The sequence below is a fragment of the Aethina tumida genome, chromosome 1, assembly GCF_024364675.1.
Source record: "Aethina tumida isolate Nest 87 chromosome 1, icAetTumi1.1, whole genome shotgun sequence".
In the NCBI taxonomy this organism is placed as follows: Eukaryota; Metazoa; Arthropoda; class Insecta; order Coleoptera; family Nitidulidae; genus Aethina; species Aethina tumida.
In genome coordinates, this window is record NC_065435.1 from 74,170,022 (window position 1) to 74,193,608 (window position 23,587).

General features: G+C 31.3%; 2 protein-coding genes across 6 annotated transcripts in view; one reads left to right on the forward strand and one right to left on the reverse strand.

Annotated features, from left to right (window-relative positions):
- The window catches only part of LOC109602980 (protein split ends), a 75,391-nt gene extending 61,027 nt beyond the window's left edge, over nucleotides 1–14,364 (reverse strand). For 2 of the 3 annotated variants that reach the window (XM_049961480.1, XM_049961436.1), the window contains exon 1: nucleotides 13,662–14,364. In XM_049961480.1, coding sequence (XP_049817437.1) covers nucleotides 13,662–13,744 — 83 coding nt within the window. In that variant the 5' untranslated portion in view covers nucleotides 13,745–14,364. The remainder of the gene's footprint in view (nucleotides 1–13,661) is intronic. The other variant, XM_049961519.1, reaches the window with a different exon arrangement.
- On the forward strand, nucleotides 13,508–23,046 carry LOC109604215 (protein CLEC16A homolog). 3 transcript variants are annotated; one of them, XM_020020749.2, is made up of 14 exons: nucleotides 13,508–13,623; nucleotides 16,764–16,882; nucleotides 17,183–17,661; nucleotides 18,181–18,320; nucleotides 18,379–18,527; nucleotides 18,587–18,816; nucleotides 18,868–19,150; nucleotides 19,199–19,595; nucleotides 19,649–19,991; nucleotides 20,046–20,172; nucleotides 20,990–21,140; nucleotides 21,894–22,207; nucleotides 22,264–22,520; nucleotides 22,591–23,046. In XM_020020749.2, exons 3-14 carry the CDS (start codon nucleotides 17,459–17,461, stop codon nucleotides 22,937–22,939), a joined length of 2,943 nt encoding a protein of 980 aa, XP_019876308.2. In that variant the 5' UTR covers nucleotides 13,508–13,623; nucleotides 16,764–16,882; nucleotides 17,183–17,458; the 3' UTR covers nucleotides 22,940–23,046. The 3 variants fall into 3 exon arrangements, with proteins under 3 accessions (XP_019876308.2, XP_049817773.1, XP_049817810.1); XM_049961816.1 differs by lacking the exon at nucleotides 13,508–13,623 and having other exon boundaries at nucleotides 16,382–16,882; nucleotides 20,990–21,137; XM_049961853.1 differs by lacking the exon at nucleotides 13,508–13,623 and having other exon boundaries at nucleotides 16,385–16,882; nucleotides 20,990–21,128.
- The last annotated feature ends 541 nt before the right edge of the window (nucleotides 23,047–23,587 follow it).

A 23,587-nucleotide genomic window follows, 5' to 3' on the forward strand; every position in this document is an offset into this window, starting at 1 on the left:
ACCGAAACGAAGCAGAATTTAAAAAAAAAACACACTCAAACCCGTTCTCCAACTCGTAATAAACGAAGGGAAAAATGTGGCGAGTCATCGATAGAAAACACTCACTTTAATATGGGAGAAGGAACAGAAAACTATTATAATTTGTGGTCGAAGGTTAGATAAAAAAATCTAAAACAATTCCAGACACCGTTCGTTCTTAATGAAACACGACAATTATTATTGTTTACAGTTAGCTTATTTATTGCACCGATCGATGCGTTTTTTTTATTCGAGAGAAAAATACCGGAAACCGTGCCGATTTGCATTTCACATTTGTCATGTCCAACTGAAAGTCTCGTTTATTTATTAATGATTATTTATGGCTCGATTTTATTTATACAATTACAAAAAGTTTGAAAAATATAATTTCTATTTATTTATAATTAACATTCTAATACTTTTTAATAGTGTATTAATTGATTTCTTCGAATTAATAAATATTATACAGCATAATAAAATTTGTATGCTGTACAGTTTTATTTGACTGTACCATCTGACAGAGATATAGTATATCATTTTTACATATAAAAAATGAGAAAAATTAACTAGGAATTTTTTCTTGAAAAAATAAGATCCCCTCTGAATTTAGCATTCGAAGTAATTCGAAATTTCATGTTTCTAATGAAATTATATTTTTTAATAAACTAAATTATCTAAATAATGGTAAAATAAATGTGACAAATATCTAAATTCTGATATCTGATATTCTGAAATATTCTTGACATTTTTTATATGCATATTTGATCAGAAGACAGAAATTAATCAGTAAAATATGATTTTTGATTCCCCCACAGATTTAATTTAATATGCAATATTTTTGTGAAATTTGGTCTATGTAATTCGTATGCTCTTATTTATTTTTCCTATTTTTTAGATGTTATAATAGGTATCTATTGGGTAACAGGAAATAATTAATATGGAATGCAGAGAATTTTTTGTTGTCTATATTCTTCACTAAAATCGAATAAAAAGGATACGTGAGAGTTTCAATTTTAAGAGGTGAAACTGTATATGTACAGTAACATACGTGTTAACACTTTATTATACTCAAATGATTGTTGCAGCAATTAAAGGAAAAATACCACTTTAATTATAATTGAAGGGGTGCCTCTACTCATTGACAATCCCCTACCTATACCAATCTAAGCACGTTTAAAAGCGTAGATATTCCAACGTTTTCAACGAGTACCAATTCTACAAATAGCCAAAGAATAATTATATATATTTGTAAATAATTTAATATAGAACACTCCCTGGCATGGTGGTGAATATTATGTCAAAACATACATGGAAAATAACGAAGTTAATGATATTTTAAGGTGTTCAAAATTAAACGTAAATAAGGAACAACCCATATAAACTTTGGGAGTATTAATAATGGCTTCTTATAGGTAAGATTATCCTTGGTTAACTTGCTAAAAATTAACTCAAATTCTACTGGGCTTAGTTATAGTAAATGATGTAGTAATTTTATTTGTAATTATATACAGAATTTAAAATCCAAAAATATGTTTCATTGAATGTACATAAATAAAATCTATTTTATCAATTTATTATTACTATTTCTATTATACCGTACGAAAAATGCTCTTCGTGTCTGGATGTTGTAAGAGATGGATGCACGACAAAGAGAGAAAAGTTTTGCCCGGTAGTAAGAATCCCTACTCTCAGAGACAATGCGCCGTGCTGGTGCGCGCCGGCGCACAATGTAAATTAATCTTTGCGAATGCATTTAGTAACTCTCCGTATGCGTAGGGATGTAGTTCGAGTTCTTCGGATGCTCCATTTAAATTCCGTAACTTTGTATAATTTTCAATCTGTAAATTGAAATATTTTTTGAGGGTATATCAAAAACAAAAATAAGTATTCTAAAAATAAACTACTTTTTTCAAAATAAAAATGTATCCCAAAAATTAAATAAAATATACTAAAAACAACGTCTGCGGGGACGAACCGCATGCTAAACGCAGCAAACCCAAATGATCCCCTCCAGTCAGTTCGGCCCGCCCACATAATTGCATGTATATCTTTCCTTTTTGTTTACAAAGGGGTATTGATGTTCCGTCTCAATATGCGAGTAGACACGCTCATCATTTTTGATACGGTATACTAAACATAACATATTTATATTTTCTTTATTCTTAGTTTATAAATATTTAGTCCAAGATTTTAATAATTTTTTTTATTAATTAAAATAATTTTATAAAACGACAGTAATATTCAGTGTTGTTGTTGTTGTTGTTAATTATCTTTTATAAAAATTCTTTGAGACGTAAATAATGAGGAACGTTTTTGTTTTTTATATTATGTTATATAATTTATACATTTGCCGTATGTGCAATTTATTCCTTTTGTGCTTATGTTGGCTGTTAATATCCAGCGTACCTATATAATAAATAAAGAATGTTTGTAAATTTGAATAATTCATATTTTTTGCCTTTATAAATCATTTACATTCGAATAGTAGTGTAACTATATTTAATGTATATATAATCTGTTTTAGTTAAACTCATCGGTCAGCGGCCATCGGCATTGGAAATCAGTTAATTAGACAGACAGATTACGTGCAATATTGGCATCGATCGAGCCCTAAATAAAATATATTGTAAAACATGAAATACATTTTGTATATATCTTCTAAAAGTTTATTATACAAATCATAGTTCAATTAATAAAATTTACATCAGAAACACATACGATTAAAAATATATAAATTATGTTATTGTTATTTGCATATTTAAATATATATTTCCTGCGTATTTAAAACTGACATAATTGAAGTTTATTTATTTTGGCGAACAAAACGATTTAGAACATTTACAATCGGAACGATGAATGTGCATTTAGTTCAATCACATTCGTAAGCGTATCAACGTTTACGTCACTTCTGATAACGTTATGCGTCCGCAATATCGAAAAATAAAATAAAATAAAATGCGATAGCAGTTCTGCTATTTCATTGGTACTGTATTCTTAAAATGTACGTACAGTTGACAGAACAAACTAAAACCGGTCGTCGAACAAACCAAGAGGAACTTTCTAAAAAGTACGCACACACAGACCAACCAAATATTGACATTACACCATTGTCGTATTGCCGATGATAATTTATGTTAATCAAGAGTGCCGTTCAATGTAAAACACACACACACACACACACACACACACACATACACATAGAAACGCGTCGTCGTCGTCGTCGTCGCTGTCGTCGTGGTCGTGTTTTATTAGGAGACGGTGCACAAAACATTCGTACGACGGTTTGGCGGTTTCGAAGCCGCACATACGCACCCCGACAAACACATTTTTTCCTCGGTTCCAGAACGATCGCGATTCGAAGAGGCGACGCGCCCATTGCAAAAGGTCTCCAATTAAACGGTGCCAAACCCCCCGACGACCGTAGGGGGTGGCAATCGATCGGGTGAACCGAGAACCGAGGACCGGGAGAGGAATACCGTTGGAAAGCGGTAAATTTAGGATTTGTGCGAAGCGGACGACGTTATTTTCGTTCCAGGCCGTGACGAACGTTTCTCGCCCGTCGATTATCGATCACCGCGTAAATGAATCGGTTCGTCGGACGAAAATATTTTATTAAGTCGGGGAACATTCAATTGTATGTAATACACGCCGGTGTTGGCCGAGCAATTGTAACGTTTAATGGTAATTCGTTGTCGTTGTGTTTTGGCACATCCGGCCGTTGGAAGATAACAATAAGGTCAGCGGTAAAAAAAACAGGTGCATTCGACCGTTTTCTATTTTGGCGTGTAAACCGATCTCGAAAACGACATTCGATCGGTGCTCTTTGTTTTCGAGCGTGCACTTTCGGACACACGATACATCGAAACCGCCTACCGAACTGAAAACGACTAAAAAAACGAAAAATTTAATACAACGTTTGAAATCGTCACGTTTTCGCGTTACAGGTATTGAACATTGATGTAAGGGTTAACAACTACAATAAGACCATTACATCAGTTTTAAAGAATAAAATATAGAAATAATGATAAACTTTTTCAAAATATTAAAAATTTTGTGTATACAATCGTAACTTCTATAATTCGAACCATGATTTGCCAGAAAATAAAATCGAGTTATCAAGTAAAAATTACACATATTTTTCAGCCTGGACTGAATCAATTTGCTTCGAGTTATCAGAAATTCGAGTTACAGTCGAACAATAGATAGTAACAATTGGGACTCGATCGATACATCAGTATCCTCGACGATGATTCAAAAGATCCAACCATTAGCCTCACCATCTGCCACTGGTAAATTTTAAGCTGATACATATTTACTTGCATTTACTTAATTAAACTGACAATTTTGTCTTAGCAGTTTTATGTTTCTTCTTTCTATTAACTGAAATACATATATAACAACGTATAATTGATCAACAGTCTACATGGATAAACTGCATTCCATATATTACGAGTAACATAATAGTTTTCTTTTACATGTAAATATATATACAGGGTGTTTCGCAACTTATCCGAAAAATTTTAACCACATACTCACTGTTAGTTGTAACTTTGTTTTAACATTATTTTAAACGTGCTTAACATTCGGTACAATGGTATGTATCTTTTTACAACAATTCTTTGAGACATAAATAATGGGGAATGTTACTTTTTAATACTTTCTTTTATATTATATCGCATAATATGTACATGTACAGAGAATATATGGAAAATTTATATAATTTATAATATTTATCACTTTTAGTCACTTGCATTTAAATAACTATAACTATATCTAACTTATATATGTTTCCTCATGAATAGATCCACCTTGTCGTGGTCCTGGGGCTCAGTACCACTCCACAAATTAGTGGCGGTGAGAAGCTAACGGATCCAATCACAGTTCCAATCCCTCCCCAGAAAGATCCTTCGAATCTTTTTCTGATTGGTCTTGTTCTCCCGAACTCGGTCGACAGGGGGCTAGAATCCTTGCTTGCCTTTCAACCTCTGAATTCGGCACACCTATATATGCCCTGCATATATGTCATCTTTCCTTTTTCTACCCATACATGAGTTTTCTCATATATGTCACCCAATTGGTTATGACTCACTGAAGTCGGTACCATGGAGGGGAGCTTTTAGTCGTTAAAAATCCGACACTATTTTCGATTCAATCAGGAGATACCTTTTGAAGATAATCCCCAATTCATTCCAAATATTAAAAAATAAAAATTCCTCATGTATGTCACCCATTTGGTTATGACTCATTGAAGTCGGTACCATGGAGGATTCCACCAGGTGATGTCTTTTGAAATTGTCAGCCCTTCTTTCTAAATAAAAAAAATAGGCAGTGTTTTAGGTAGAGGCAAACGGTTGACAAATGTCCGAAAATGAATAGTATAATATAATAAATAAATATATAAAATAAGAATTTCTTGATATATGAATTGAAAAAATAATTATTAACAGAAAATGTGTTTGTACCTAATGTAACAGAATTATTTTTAAAATATACGAAAAAATGTATAGAAAACTCGCATAATTCGCAATTTGTATGTACAATAAAAAACTATGCAAATCATAAAAACTGCTTTTTATATCACCTGTCAGAGGTCTATTATATTTTTAGTCAAAAATGGGAAAACCAGACTGGCGTATTTTTTATGAAAACCCTTCAAAATGAATGTATATCAAATTTCACATAAAACCATTGCATATTAATAAATATGTGGCTGCATTAAAAATCAAAATTTAGTGCCAACAAGACGCCCAAGTTCATATTTGCCTGTTGCACTAAGCCCAATAACGAAGTCACGTTTAAAAAATTTTCAAATGGGTGGCAAAATGAAAATTCACATTTGTCTAATGATCTTTTTCTAATCAAATAAAGTATAGTAACTTAACATGTTACTTCTCATAATTAGTTTAATTTTTAGTGCAAACATGACACACATGTCGTTAAGTACGTTAAGTTAGTGTCTAACATTTTCAGATCTGTTTTACATTTTATTATAAGTTATAGTTAAATTAATTGGTCGGGAAACATATTTTTTTTAGAAAAATGTGAGTTTTAATTCTATCACAGACTGATTAATATGTAATATTATATATGGAATTTGGTATGTACCCTTTTTGAACAACTTTAATTTTCATAAAAAACCTACCAACAAATAAATAATACACAAATAGTTATATACAAAAACAAGTTTAAATGTACGAACATCCATATAATGGAAGAAATAAATAATCAACAATGCATGATAATTCATGCAACTTAATTTATAATATATATTTGTGTTATATTTTTAGTTTAATAAGAATTGTGTAGTAGATGTGTGTCCCTTTACTCATTAAATACTCTCCCTCTATGTCAATATTGATATGTTTAAAATGTAGGTTCTCCCACATGTTTCAACATATTCCACAGAACCCAAGGGAAGTGCCGATTTTAATAACTAAGACGTTTGTAGAACTCCGCCAGTGAAGTGTCGTCAATAATTTGTGATAAATTTTAATAAAGGAAACAAATTTAAAATATTAATTTAGCGCGATCATATTTATTTTTAAAATGAAAATTTTCTATTTAATTACACACATAAATAAAGTTGAAAATTATGTAAATTTAAGCCTTATAGAGGTAGTATTTTAGGAAGAAATCTTCAAATGAAATGCAAATTTTAAATTATCATCGAAATAAAATTAATTAAAAGTTTTTTACACAATAATAAATTTAAAATATAATTTAATAATTCCATATAGACAAATGTTTATAGAGGCATTTTGTAATAAAACAATAAGTTTATAAACATTTGATTAGAGAGAATGGTTTCGTAAGATTTATAACTGTATTCATTAAATAATTAAAAAGAAGTGTATGAAGGGAACGTTAATTAAATTGTTGCATCTTAATTTCGGTCCTTTAATGACCGCACACAAGACGAGTCAGCCAGTTATTCGTACCCATTCTTGTCTTGTCGTCCACGATTTATAAATATAAATAGACCGTCCGTTCGAAAGCCAGACGCGAATATTTCCAACGCACCCAATTATATAAAACCGTTTCTCCACCCCGAAAATAACGCCGCGATGGATTTTTTTAAAGCGCAAACAACATTCTCCTAGTGCTATTTTCGATTTCTGCCAGAGCACAGCTGATCAGACGATTTATTATTTATTTCGCTTTGATATTGTACAGGTCGGACTTTTGGCGGGAGCCGTGGGCGAATTTTGTTTACACCGCGCCGCCGATCATTTGTAAACATTTTACGAACGCAAATTCGGTTTGAAATTTTCGTCCTGAGCGGAACGGATTCGTTCGAAATTCCACCGACAGTCACGAGATAACAGGACAATTACATGCATAGTTTGTTAGACTGTTTTTATCTTATCACGGTCGATATCTTGTTTTCCCAAAATATCATTATTATCTGCGTCTCTCGAAACGATTAAACCGTGAAAAAATGTGTCACGTATTTGCTTGGCTTATGATTTTAGGTGAGGTTGTAGTTATTTTGCTGATGCTCGAAAATACGAACCACGTGTTTGGGTTTCGGCTTGCAGATTGTATAATGTTTTACTTATTAAGAAAATATTTTTCAATCTCGTGACATCATGAGAAGCGAGATATTTGAATATGTGTTTATAATACAATAAAAGATAAACGATAATATTTATATTAATTGGATTAATAAAACACAGACGAAATGAAAAATGTTAATATAACGTAATAAAATGTAAATCCACAACTTTTGCTAACATTTGTAAAAAACATAAACATAAATATTATTAGAAAAGCTTAAAATTTTTCGAAAACAAATAACACAAGGAACAATTTAAATAAATGCGTCTCTGTCAAAAGCATAATTGTAAAAAATATAATTGACTTTATGGAATAAAACATTGAACAAAAGTAGATATTAGTACTTACAAATATTTCATCAAAAACAAAAATTTAAATAATTCTGTAAAAACTAAAATAATTTTATGATAAAATCCAGAAAATGACAAAACATTAAAATAAAGTAATAAAATCAAATCCACATAACTTTTATTAGCAATTGTGGAAAAATATTAACTTAATTTATAAATAAAAAAGGCAACAAAAGTAAAATTTAAATAACTGTGTGCGAAAAATTTTAAAATATTAAAAACTATTATATTTTTAATAACATTGGATTATTTTAATTTTTGATACGTTTTAAATATCTAATATTCAGTGATTTTTAACATGTGTAACAAATTTTCTATTTTTATCATATGCAGGATATAAATTCTTAAGTTTTCATGGTATTTAAAATTTTCATATGGAATTTTAAAAATTGTTTCGTCTAATGAGAAAAGTTGAATCGTCTTAAATATATAGTTTTCAAATTTTCCTAATCTTTAATAGGAATTCAAGATTTCATTACAAGGATATTAATTTTCTTAGAAATGTTTTAAAAAAATTAAATTTTTGATAAAAATTGTTACTTTTTCTGCCAATTTTATAATTTTAAACAACATACATTTTTTTCACAAACCTTTCGCATGAATTTATTTGAAAAATGTTTTATATTATTTTTGATCTCACAGAAATTTATCATTAATATTAAAAATGTGAAAGAAAATCACAATTCACAAAACATAAAATAATTGATAAACTTTTAACTAAACTAAAACTGAACAAATATAACTAAAATAATTTAATTCCCTAAAAAATAGTCAGCCAACTTTTAATTAAAAAAAAAACCAACAAAATATTGAATAGTTGAAAAGAGTAGGCGAAAAAAATATTAATAAACAACAAGAATGAAGAAAGAATATTCGCAAGCAATTATAAAGTGAACAAACGTGAACCATACATGTAATATATCGGTTAAGTATAAATATCGTTTCGAAACGGTTTTATTTTTAAATAGAAATTGCCTCTTGCAAAAGAGCACAAGCCGCGGCGGCACACCAGCACCAGCAACACCACCAGCCGGTACGTTGACCTTTTTTAATGGAAAACTGTGTGTCTGTGTGTTTGCAGCACTATTTTTTTTCTCAAATCAAACCCACGTGACGTGATCGCGATTCCGCTCATCATACATTGTGTTTCAGTTTGTGTTGAAACGAGGAATGTGTTAAAAATATTACAAATGATAAAATTATATTGATGTACGACAGATTTAATAACTAAAATGAAAAGGGATCTCTAATTAATTAGAAGAAGTTATAGTAAAATATGAGCAAAACTCTGAAATCAAATATTTGCTAGGTAAAAACTAAAATGAAAAATTATTGCCGAGTGGATTACTAAATTTATTATTTTTCTGTGAACTAAAATACAAATACCTAATTGATAAAAAAAATGATACTTGAATAATTCTGTAGTCTACATAGATAGATACATTTATCTGTTTTACATACATTATGAGTAATACAATAAATTGTTTTCTCCTACATATATAACGTGTATAAACATATAAATAACTTTACTTCATTTTATTTTATTAATTTTTACTAAACAAACGTGTATAATTTCTATATTTGATATATATATATATATATATATATATATATATATATATATATATATATATATATATATATATATATATATATATATATATATACTCAATTATTTATTAATTAAAAAAAGTAATGACTGAATCTTATTTTATTAGTTTTATAAAATAAAAAACATTCAGTGTGTTGATAATTTTCTTTTATAAAAACACTTTGAGACGTAAATAATGAGTGTGTTCATTAATTTTATTTTTTATATTATAGTAAGTAATTTATATTTTTTATATTCAGCTTATGCTTGCGTCATCAATTAATACTATTTACGATGTACAAGTAGACAGAAACTAAAATTTTCTTGTAAATTCCTATAATTTATAATATTTATTAATTTTATTGCGCTTACGTTTAATTAAAATACCATCAACACCGGCGTCCGTACTATTATTAATATAAAAACACATAATAATACCAAAAATGAGTTACAAAATTACAGAATATGATTAAACAAGTCAACTTTACTGCATTGAAAAGACCTTTTCGCAGTTTAAACAAAGAAAAAAAAAAGACCAATCCATCATTTCCCCATTGTACCATTGGCAACCATTTCAAAACCATTCCCTGTGAGTCGCATGTTTTCAGGTCGGCGCAGTTTCCGACAATTTTCAAAACGACCCTCTGGCCAGAAATTGGGGTGGGTAAAATGCACACACCGTCGACTACCCGGTGGGCATAATGCAACCCTTATTATGTCGTAAAAACCACCCCGAAAAGAACTGGCAACGTCGACGTGTCGGTTCGAGGGTCGGGAAATTAAAATTCGGGTTTTCGGTCTGGGTTTTATGGGGCTGGTTTATTGCACCGAACGATTGCCTTCACCCAACACTTTTTCTTCTACTTCTGCTTTTCGATTTTGAAAAAATATTTCGAAAGTTAAATAAACTAAAAAATTCAGAATTTGGAAATGAATAAAAATGACTGATTATAATATTAAAAAAATTACAATATATATTAAAATATAAAAGTTTAGAGAAACTTATCATTAGTTCGTAATAAAAAGTTTATTTGTATTAACTCGACTGTCTTATGTAAATTTAATATCAGTGCTATTATCAACTTGTATGAAATTCGTGGAATATATCAATAATTTTAAAAATAATCTAAAGCTGTAACAATCATATAAAAAATAATTAAATTTTATTTCTGGATATTATACTAAAAATTTATCCAAAAAACACAAATAAAATAGAAATAATAACAATTGATTTTATAACTAAAATACAATTAGAAATAAATTGTGAAGAATTTTAATATTGTTCCATTTTAATCAACATAAAGTAACAAATTTATTATCAGACATTTTGTGAATATAGTTTAAAAAGAAATTGAAAATTTAATTGTCCATCAACTTTAATTAGTTTCTAATAGTTTAAAAAATTAATTATAAAATAAATTTAATATAAATAATTCCCAACATTATTTGTTTAACTTCACACAGAGTAATATATTTGAAAATAATTAGTAATGAATAAAAAGCTCAAATGACACGAACACGCATAACTTGATTACGCAACATTCAATACCTTGAGATATAATTAGACGTTTATTACGGACCATTGTAATAAAAAAACAAACATTCATCTATTCAAAACACTAATGGAACCCAACACGTTCGTATTATTTCTATTTCTGTTGTTATGTTTTTAACCAAAATATTTCGGTGGTTTAATAAAAATTAGAATTATTGAGGAATTTGTAATTACATTTTGTATTTATTTTGGATATTAAAAACGACATAAAATCTTCCCACATAAAATATTTTATTAGATCGTTATTTGGTGAATTGTGTTAAAAAATTTAAATTGCTTTAGAAATACATATTTTGATATAATAATAAAACAGAAATTAGCAATTAAAATTGTGAATTTTTAACAGATTAAATTTATCGAACACATAAAAATATTTTATTACGTAAACTATTTATTTAAATTCTTCGCTTAAAAAATGTTTTCAAGCTTCATCAGAATTTTGGAGCCTTTCCTGTCACTGAAGAAATTTTAATTTTAAATTTAAATTAATGTTTTATTACAAATTTCTTTCCAATTTACAATTAAATGCAAATTGATTGCTTATTTTACTTAATTAAATTGCAATTTTGTCCAATTTTAAACACTTTCAATAATTTTTTCCTTAGAACATTACAACTACAGTTAAATTGTAGGTCAAACAAAACGTAGCACGATAATAATTATCGAATGTCCATTCGAAACAGTTCGAAGTTGACGTAAAGGTTGTGCAAGTCATGCAATTAAAATTAAATTTCGAATAGCACAGAAAACAAAAATTTTGCACCTACACAATTTTTAAATAAGTGCAGATTAACAACTGGCACAAATAAATAAAAACCAGTAAGTTAGTTATTAACATTATAACAATTGTAACGATTCAAACCGTTATTTAACAAAAAACCGTATCAGCAAAATAAATATTCCGCTGAATGTGTCTGTTCCATTTCCTAATTAATTGTTATATTATTGATTTATTTTTGGATTTGCTTCCTGATTCTGGAAAATGTAAATGTTGCGCTTTGTCCAATCAATGTTTGTTTTTATGGTCGATTCATTAACGTCATTCGTATTTTTGCTATTGAAATGAAAAAATAATTAACTATTGAATAATAAGCTCGTAAAATTTTATTTACATCGGCGTTTTTGCGTAGCACGGACGCATTTACTTGTGATTTATTTGTTACGGTTATTTCGAATTACTTCCATTTTTTTTCTTGCAACATTCCAAACTAAATAAATTATGATATAAAAATAACCGGGCGATTTTAATAAGTAAACTTTGCCGAAAATAAATTTTGTGGGTTGATCATTACCTAAAATATATAACACTTATTTCATTTATGTGTAATTTAGCTAAATTTTGGAGGAATATTGAAAACTTAGAAACGAGGAGGTTTATTAAAAAGTAATAAAAATATATTAAATAAGACAAGTGTGTAGGCTATTGAAAATAACTTGAAAAATCAAATTTCATTAGAAATTTAGTGACTCAAAATTTATTTACATATACCGATTGTAGTAGAAAATAAAAGTAAATAGACCTTTATCATCTTATCTAGACTCAAACCAATGTTTTATATATTTTATCTAATAACTGTTATATGGTTGATATGATGACACCCGTAAAAATATATATATTTTACGATTAAGTAATTTTAATAATAATTTTTATTTAGCAAAATAGCCACAGCATACAATGTTATAAATAGTCCACACAAATACATATAATTAACAACAGGTACAACTAACAATATATAACAAGCAATGTAAAAATAAATACAGTTATACAGACAAACAAAATAAAATTGTTAAAATAGACGTTAATTATTTTATAAAAAGGCAAATTCAACAATATCTATATAAATATGGTTAGATGTGAAGAAATATTTTAATTCAATATAAATGATTTTAATAATATATATCTAATCTTTCTTGAACCGATTATGTTGTTATGTTAAAAAAGATCAAAACAAACATTGTAAGAATCAGATTTTTTGCAGTTTAGAATATCTCTTTTTAACTTGAAATATTTCACTTAAATACTATACATACTTAATACCAAAACTTTTAATATTAATACGTATAGTATATTTTGTTGACGAGTACGTGACAAATAGTGTTGAAAGATAGAAAATTAAGATTGTAATGCGAATAATAATAAAAATTTGAGTAAGTATAATTGGACTTAACGTTTTTAAATAGTTTATATAGTAGTTAGAGAAATAGTATGAAAGTACGTGAAAACGTGGTCGAGTACATCCCTGAACAGTACATCGAAAAAAATATATAATAATCTAAACACAACAAACAAGATTTCCAAGTTGGAACGGTTCAATGTCGCAATTACAATTTACTTTTTAAAAACAGGTTCCCGAACGATTTCAGCCCAATGTTTGTAACGTGTCTCTCGACCGAAATCGACGCGACAACGTTTCACGACGAATAGATACGCAATAAACCATTTATCGATCATTTTCGCTTTTCTGGATTTAATTCATGTCGCACGCGTATTTTACTACATTGCTAGTGCACAAGGCGGCTGGAAGGAAGAAAACCATTTGGGAAACGGCAAGGTAAGGTGTGCTTTTGGAGGGGTTGCTTTGATATTTACCGTTTGAATTGTTCTCGGATGCGATCCTCACGTATATTTTCGGGTAAGTTGCCAACCCACAGATGCCTAGTCTCTCTCACCATTTTGCATTAAACACCACATTAGGAAAACGTTGTCTTTTGGCGTCACAAGCACAATTTCACAAAAAAACACAGCCGCTTCAGCCGCATCTTCCGGGGGCCCACGCACACCAAATAAAAAAAAACAACAATAAACAAAAATACGGGGCGCGGACAGAGACGTGAAAAACGAAAAAATTTAATGAGGAAAATGAACTGATATATAAAATCGGGGGCCGGAGCTGGTGGGGAGTGTGCGATGTGATGTACTGGGAAAAACACACTTTTACTCTTCTACCCTTTGGCCACGCACTGCACGCACCCACACACTGATACCAACGCACATCATTTTAACGTAGCACTGGCCCACCCCATGCACTGCTCTCATGGATATTCTTTTTTGGAAATTTTTTGAAAAAAACACTGCTCCTCACCGAATTCACTCCATGCCTCACTTGCTGGGTACTGACTGTACGAACGGCTACGGAGTCTACGCTCCGCCTCTGTGCCGCTAGTTCGGACGCACGGACCGCATACGTTCGTTGCACGATGCGCGAGACGAGGACGACCGCCCCGGTTTGTCGTCACTCGATCGGACGGTTTCGTGTAAAATTCTATCGCTTTCCTTTATATTTCGTCTCCTTCCAGCCGGACTTTTCGGTCGCTCGCCATGAAATACTACCCGTGCTGCGAAACTACTGCCGCGACCGTTTTTTAACGTTAATCCACCATTAAACCCGTTCGGATTAACCCTCTAACAACAATTACGGCATTCTCGTACAATTGCCGATGTCTATTTTTCGTGCATCCGATGCGGAACAAAAATAATCGCGAAAAACCCCGCTAAAATCGTTGAAACCTTCGCTTTAGGTCTAATCCTAGTTTTTTTCGTTTTCCCTGGTCCAGGATGGGAATGTTTTGTTATCCATCGAAAATAACTCCGTTTGAAGTAAAAAACAAAATAAAAACGTGATGTTTCTAAAATAAACACGTTGCCTATTGTAAAAGTGTTGTTCCCAGGTCTGCCATCTTTTATTTTTGTGTAAACGTATTTTTGTTATTTTTAACTTTCCTACCAGTTTTATTAACTCTCATTCTAGTCAGAAAAATATATTATTTGCCAACATTTACTTTGGTACAAGATTAAGTAACATATTTAACTTTTATGTGTTAGCGATTTTAAAAGAGATTCCACTACCAAATGTTATCTTATGTTTTATTTATAAAATAATTTTTTAAATAAAATTAAATAATTCATTTATCACTTTGTATTAGCATGGGTATATTACAAATATATATATATATATATATATATATATATATATATATATATTGTGCGTAACTAAAAAAAAACAATACTTATTATAATTCTTTAATTTATAAATATAACAGTATATTGTAAATCAATATTTCTACAAAAAAATATATGAAATTTGTGAAATTTAAAATAAATTCGTCAAAATCATGGAATAATAAATATTACGTCGAGTCTGTTATTTTTTTAATATAATAATAAATAATTATCTTAATAAAAACAATTACAATCGTATAATTTATTAATATATTATATTATTTAGAATAAAATTGAAATATTCAAATATGAACAGTAAAAAATTTTTTGAATTTTTGAAATATAAAATGGATTCGTCAATATTATAGTAAAATTTTATTTTAAATTTGTCGTTATTATTAATTTAATTGCAAATAAATGTTTAATAAAAATTCTACACTTTATTACCATTATGTAATTTATAAATTATAAATTAATTAAAATATATTTATATTAACACCATAATTATTCAAAAAATATAAGTAGATATTAAAATTACTGAAAATAAATTTGTGTAAATTCTAGAAAAATAAATTAATTCAAATCTATCATTTTCGTTAAACTTATTATAAATATCTTAAAATATTTTATGTTTACATATATAATTGTAAATTTTATAAGACTATTATTATTAGACCACTAAAATTAAATATAACTTTATTTATATATATTTAAAATAACTGTTTTTCAAAACATGTTTAATTATTGATAAATTTTAAAATATAATATAAAATAGTAAAACACACATATCTATTATTTTCATTAAACTAAATGAAATGTATATTCTTAAGAGAATAATAATTAATAAAACAACTATATAACATGGGCAATAAAAATTATAAATGTTTGAATTATTTATATTTATTTAATAAAATCTTTTTATATTTAAAATATTAAATATAGAAATTCTACAAAAAAGTAGATTTTTTTAATTCTTAATAAATTTTAAAAACCTATGTAAAAGCCATACCTATTATATTATTTAGTATATTTCAAATCTGCAGTTTCATTAAACCATTGAACTATATAAATCAATCTTATATTATCAAATAAATAAAATAGAGTTCTTTATGAAATATCGTAAAATTAACTACAATAAATACATAAACAACAAGTTCTTTACAAATAAAAATAAAATAATGATATAATAAAATTATCAGTTACATTCGGTTTATCAATTAATTTCAACAACGTCTCGCATATTTTTTTTTGATACGCAACCATGGAAAACCCAAACCAAAATACAAACAAATCGAAGTTTTGAAGAGTGGCTAAGAACAACACTCCGTGCATCGCACGAAACCTTTTTAGAACGCGTAGTAGGCTGTTTTAATTGAAGTACGGACGAGTCCATTCGCGTGGGGCGCGAGGGGCGGCCGCGTTCTCACAGGTCTAGAAACGGTACAAATGCTGCATTTCGTACAATGGCTGAAATGGCTCGGTTGTTCCGTGCCCGAGCCATTGTCCAAATCGGCACGGATAATGGATAACAAGTGTTACGTTCGTACTGTGTTTCGATTCGGGTCCTTTTCAATTTTTATGGTGACATTTTTCGAGTATTGTTCTCTGGTCTTTCGTTAATTCGTCAACATACGAAAATGTAAACTTTGATCATATTGTAACGGCTGTTAAAATTAAACTAAATAAACACTTGATAAGTCCGAAAAATTGTTTTTCTTATTTGCACATTTCATTTGTTTTTGTTGATTGTAGAACGGAAACTGTCCATTGGAGCGACTCTAGCGAAGTGTTTGCTCTGTGATGCGAACTCCCAAGTCGGTGCTTCCAACGCGGCAGCAAATCAATACTCATCTTTTAGTAGCCATCTGTTGGTGGGGTACTAGTATTAATGGTAGCGTACTGAAAGTTTATGGAATGTAGTGTAGTTGATATGTGCTAGATGGAGCTGTAATAAAGAAATTTATATTATTATACAGAAAACTGTAAATTATTTAGCTGTATTTTTTTTATAAAAATTTAATAATTTTAATTGAAAATAAACGATGAAATAAGTTACGTTAAAATAAATATTTGAAAGAGCAAGTATTATAACTATAAATTATTAAATTAATTGGATTAATAAATTTTTGATAAAACAACATGACATACATTGAACCATTATAATTTTTCAGAATAAAAATGCAACCAAGAAACCAAAATGGCCAATAAAATTTGAAAATATAACAAAAAATAAATTCGATCCAATAGGAATTCTAATCAAGTGAGCAGATGTCAAAACTTCGACATGACAAGGTGCATAACTACAAATCCACCAAAAAACAATAAATAATAATAAATGCAACCGTCAACCGCTATAAAGTGATGCCGAGTACAAATTTCCAGTACAACAGCCCGATTTGAATTGGACGGACGTAGTTTTTCACAACATGCCTTCGAATTAGTGTCCGATGTTCAGGAGTAGAAGTTGGTTCGGGGGCGGTTGGGGCCGTCCCAAGAATCCCCATTCGTTGGAACATCTCAAGTATTTGTACAACGTGCTGTCTCGAAACCAGACCGTTTCTGAACACAACAGAGGTTTGCTGGTCGAGACACTGAGGTCCATTGCTGAGATACTCATTTGGGGCGACCAAAATGACTCCTCTGTTTTTGAGTAAGGTTTCTTTTTCTATTATTTTATTGCCATTTGTCAAATTTAATTGATTTGGTTTCCTTTTAATGTCACATGGTGTACTTGTTGATAAACATGCTAGTTGTAACAGTCACAAAGTACAGTATTATTAACATTTTAGTTATCAGAAACTATGAATATTAGTCTGTCTTTGTTTGATACAATGTAAATTAGTATGTGCAGTTTAATTAGGACGTTAAATTGATATTGAAATATGTATTCTATGTATTTGACCTTGATAGTTTAATAACTAAATCTTCATTATCCAGAAATATATTATGTATTTAAAATATTTAATTTGAAACTTCTTGACAATGCACCTTGTCCTCAGATTATTTTTATAGTCATTTATATCACTAATATTACTTTATATAATATTAAACCATAATCACTAGAACAATGATGTTATTAATATTGCTATTTATTGCATTATAAATTAAAAAATATATTCACAAATTGTAAGAATTATTTAATAATTTATATGGAAATGTTTTTCCTTAGTTTTTTCCTGGAGAAAAATATGTTATCCTTTTTCCTACGAATAATGCGACAAAGAAGCGGCGGCAGTAGTTTCGTCTGTGTCCAACTTCTACAAACATTAAATATTTTATTTGAGAACATCCGGAACGAAACTTCTTTGTGTAAGTCACCCAATAAATCCTATAATTGAAAAATTGTTAATTTTATCGTACTTTTCAGATTATTTACTGTCGAACAATCACGTGAACTCGATAATCGTGCATAAATTCGACTTTTCCGACGAGGAAGTTATGGCTTATTACATTTCATTTTTGAAAACGCTAAGTCTAAAACTCAACGCTCACACAATCCACTTCTTTTACAACGAGGTAACGACTGTTTACGAATTGTCAAATTTATTACTATTTTTAAAAAATAATATTTTAAGCATACGAACGACTTTCCGCTTTACACGGAAGCGATAAAGTTCTTCAACCACCCAGAATCGATGGTTAGAATAGCGGTGCGAACGTTAACATTAAACGTGTATAAAGTGGAGGATGCCAGCATGTTAGCATTTATCAGAGATCGGACCGCCGCTCCCTATTTCTCTAACATCGTCTGGTTCATTGGCAAACACATCCAGGAATTGGACGCTTGCGTTCGAAACGATGCGGAGTAAACATACTTGTGTAATATTTTGCCTTTTTATTAATGGTGGATTTTTAGTCATCAATCACAGAATCGTCTGGCGGATTTGGTGGCGGAACATTTGGACCATTTGCATTATTTAAATGACATTCTGTGTTTGAACATCACTGACTTAAATCGCGTTTTGACCGACCACTTGTTGCACAAGCTTCTGATTCCGATGTATATTTGTTCGTTGGCGCCGCAACATAAAAGAACGAACGACAGCGTCAGTCAGTCGGTCAGTCAAACCGTCGCCAAGATATTAAATCAGCATCGGTCTCCCGAAGGCAGTCCTAAACTTGAATCTTCAAATGGAAAAGTAATTTTACCAGACTAATTAGGCGGCCACTAAATTGATTTGTTGTAGGTGTCTTGCGTGGTCGCCTTATTCCTGTTATCCCAAGTGTTTTTGATAATATCGCACGCGCCTTTAGTACAAACATTAGCTTGGATCATCCTAAAAACAGACCGATCAGTTTTCGAGAAGGGCGTGGACGTTTTGTTGCAGTCTTATGAAAACGAACGACGAAAGTCGGTGGTAGAGGAACAGCAAGAGGAGGGTGAATGCAGCTCGTCCGATAATTTAGTGGAGGACAATACTAATATTACGGACGAGGAGAAACAACGACTTGCCATCACACCTACTGATGGAAATTTGGAGAAACCGTTTCTGGAAACTGTTTACAATGCCCTGGATTGCACCGAAAACGATTACGTTGCTTTGTTCGCTTTGTCCTTGCTTTATGCCATGGCAAATAATAAAGGCATGGCTCGTAATAAAATGTTTACTAACGTATTAACAATTTATTGTTTATAGGTGTTGCCTCAAGTGTGATAGAACAGGTGGTAAAGCCGAAAAAGTCCTTCATATCGAAAACGACTTCGGCTACGTCGAAGGACGTGCGTTACTCCTACAACTCTCATCTAGTGGACAAACTGTTGAACATCATCACGTTAACGTGTCAACCGTCGTGTCGGGTCAGACTTGTAACGCTAGAATTAGGTTTGAAATTGTTTTTGGACATTGTAATGTGCGATGGAAAGAACATTTTATTGGACGGGCACCGAACGTTAATCGATGCCGCGAAAACTCAAAGTACAGCGTTGCTCAGGAACTTTTATAAAAGCGAAGAAATATTTTTGGACATGTTCGAACATGAGTAAATCAGTTTCACTGTTTTGTTTACAATGAGGTTGTAATATTGATGTTTTAGATACTGTGATATGTCAAAGGGGTCGTTGAACGTTGAATGGCTTTGTATGGACAGCGCGATTCTGTTGCCTCCTACCGGTACGCCGATGACTGGAATTGACTTTACTAAACGGCTGCCTTGTGGAGAGGTACTCATCTAATTATCAAACTAATTTTTGACGAAATTATAGAACATTTCTTTTAAATTTTAACGTATTTGGGTGCGCAGAACTTCTATTCATTTGTGGTATTTACCAAGATAACATTGTATTTGTGTTTTTCGATAAGTAATGGAGATAAGGGGCTTAAAATATTTGACGATATTCAAATTATTTGTTGTTGGAAGGAAACTATTTAAAGAACGAAAACGGCTGAAAATCGTAACAATTGTATGGTATTTGGAATTTCGTATTCAACGCATCCAAATTAAGTATATTTTACATCCACTTGATGTAACTTAACGCATGGAAAATTATAATTAACGTACAGGTACAAAAAGCTCACGTTGACGTTCTCTTAGTATTCAGAGATATGCGCAATGGTACTAACACTAATCTAACTTCACATTCCAATAATAAATATTATTGCAGTATTATTCGCCTTCTGGCCGTTTCAAGGAAACAAACCACGAACATGAGAATTGAATAAAATCATAATTTTTTGAAATTAGGGACTACTCTGAGCTTTGTCATTGAGAACAAGAAGTATATGAAATATTTGACTATTTTAAAGTAACTGGTTATATTAAGTTGAAATTAAGTACGACCTTTCCATTCCTAGCTTTACTACTTTCATGTTTCTAACAATTGTAACTATATATACACATGTTTACTGAAAATTTTCATTTTTTTTTTAATTACTAATAATTTGTACGTTAAGTCACGTTAAATAGATGTATACGATTCTTAATCTTTTAAAATCGGAAGTCAATTTATTAAATGATAATTTAAAAAAATGTTTTTTTAGGTGGAACGCGCTAAAAGAGCGATCCGTGTCTTTTTCTTGGTTCGGAACGCTGTGCTTCAGCTGAACGGCGAAATTGAAACGCAACTACCTCTAACGAATCCACAGAGCTGCGTCCAGATCGACCAGGCTTTGGACCTGAGTATATCTCGTTGTGTGTCTTGAGTCTGAATTGCGACGCGGAACTTTCCACAATCACTCCTTTAAAAAACAATTGCAAAACAATAAAAAAAATAGATGTGAACGTGTCAGTTGTATTTTCTTTCCAGTTTGCGGTTTTTTGACGGGGTGAACGAAAGATCTGGGTCGCGGTTCGGTTTGTCGTCGTTGATGCCGAGCGGACGCGTGGAGTTTTAGATGCGTATGCACTGCTTTAAAACCACTAATTAAAAAGTTCACCATTTAGAGGTTCTGATACGCATAAGCTATTTAGACTCTAAATGTCTAAAGTCCACACCAAAGTCATATTTTTGTTAAATCAGGTTAACTGATTTGAAAATTTGTATAACGTTTGTTACCTGTTTGGACGGAAATTAAGTGTTGAATAAGAAATAATGACAAAAGTAGTTATACTGAAGACGATGATACCTACAAAAATATATTTGATAATACTAAATAAAATACCTTCTAAAAGAAAAATATAAATTACAGTAAGTCAATTTAGTGATAATGTAAGTTCGTGTTGACTGGAATTAAGAGCGACCACAGTTGGAACTTCAACATCAACATCTCTAGACCAGACATTCTCGTTCGGTCCGAGTGCCGTACCTCTTGGTTAATATGATGATTATAACTTAAACTCTTAAAAAAGTATAATAAAAATTGCTTTAGCTAGATTAGTGGCTTATGTTCGGCTTCAACGACATTTTCGTTCTAATAAAATTGTGATGTTCCTATTGATTCGTAGATAATTCGGATTTGATTGCTTGCACCGTTACGTGGAAGGATGGAACGAAAATGCGCCGTTTCCTTGTAATAGACGTGCTGCAACTGATCCTTGTAGAACCCGATTCTAAACGCTTAGGCTGGGGCGTGGCGAAGTTGGTTGGTTTTTTGCAAGACATCGAAGTTACTGGCGACAAAGACGATTCTAGGTGCTTGCACATCACGATTCACAGACCGATTTCTGGTGCCACTACTAATAGGATACCCCTGCTGAACGCTAAGTTTGTTTTCGACGATAACATCAGGTGTATGGCGGCAAAACAACGTCTAACAAAAGTACATACGGTTTCATTCATTGGTTTATTGGCATTAGAGAATGTTTTTGTTTTTAGGGACGATTGAAAGCGAGACAGAAAAAGATGCAACACATAGCAAGACTATTGGACATTCCGGGTCAGTCGGGGCCACCTAGTCCGGCTTTTGCGGGCGGCGGTTTGTACGCGAGGAACACTGGCAGAGGAAGCAGGGAAAGACCTCTATACAACGTGCCAAAAGTGCCAGGCTTCGCCGCCCCAAGGCGTGAAAGCTCACCCGGTGTTTTACATAAAGCGGAGGATAAAAGACATAGGGAAGGGGCAAGTCCTAATAGGTAGAAAACCGCACAGACACCCACTCCCCCATATATATCGACAAACCTAATAAATAATTGTTGTCTACAGGTTGACGAATTTGAAAAAGGAGACGAACGGACGAAAGGACGCCCGATCGAGGGAGAATTCGACGAACAGGACGAGGTCAAGGGAGGGATCGCCTAGGATGCCTCGTCCACGGAGCGAGGAAATTCCGTTGGAATTGATTAAGAAGGCGCCGAACTCGTGTTTAGATATGGCACCGAAAATTAGTATTTTGCCTAGGCCGCAAACACCGCGAGTTGAGGGCGAAGCTTCGACTTCCGCGGTAGAGGGACAGAATAGTACGGAGGTGAAAGACACGGCGAAACAGCTGAACATTAGCTCGGAGGAAACGTCGTTCATTGGGAAAAAAAAGGGGCTGGTTGAAACTATATAGTTGTTGTGTTATTTCGTTGTTTTATTTATTGATCCGGATCGCTGTTCAAGCTTTATATCATTGTGTAAAAAGATTAAATATTATTATTATTAAAAAATTAAATAATACGTTTTGTTTTTCATTTAACCTTTTTTTTTCGGTGTGTCAGGAATTGACATGCCTTGATGTCATTGAATATATACAATTTTTATTATCTACTTTTAAAATGGACAGTACAATGGGCGTAAGCGTAAACAAAATTAAAGATATCTTAGAGACGAAACAAAGGTCGAAAAGGACCGAATCACACAAGGCTAGCACACATGGAAATGTCACTGAAATCATACAAGACTTTAGCTCGCTGGAAGAGTAAGTCACAACCCAAAAATGTTCTCTGAACAAATACAGACGTGTTTACACAATCGTTTAGACCGATTTAGGTATTTACATTAATCCCATCTGCAGCAGAACCGATTTAAAAACCAGAACAAACATGGAAACAACCGTATATGGTGTTGAAGCACATCGCGAATACCTAAAACATGTGTATGTGGATTTTAGCGCGTTTTTTTTGCAGTTACAAGTGACTCACGTTGTCGATCCGTCATCTGTGTGCCACTTAATGCGCGACTGTGGCGAAATATCTTCGCGCATCGGTTACCGGACGAA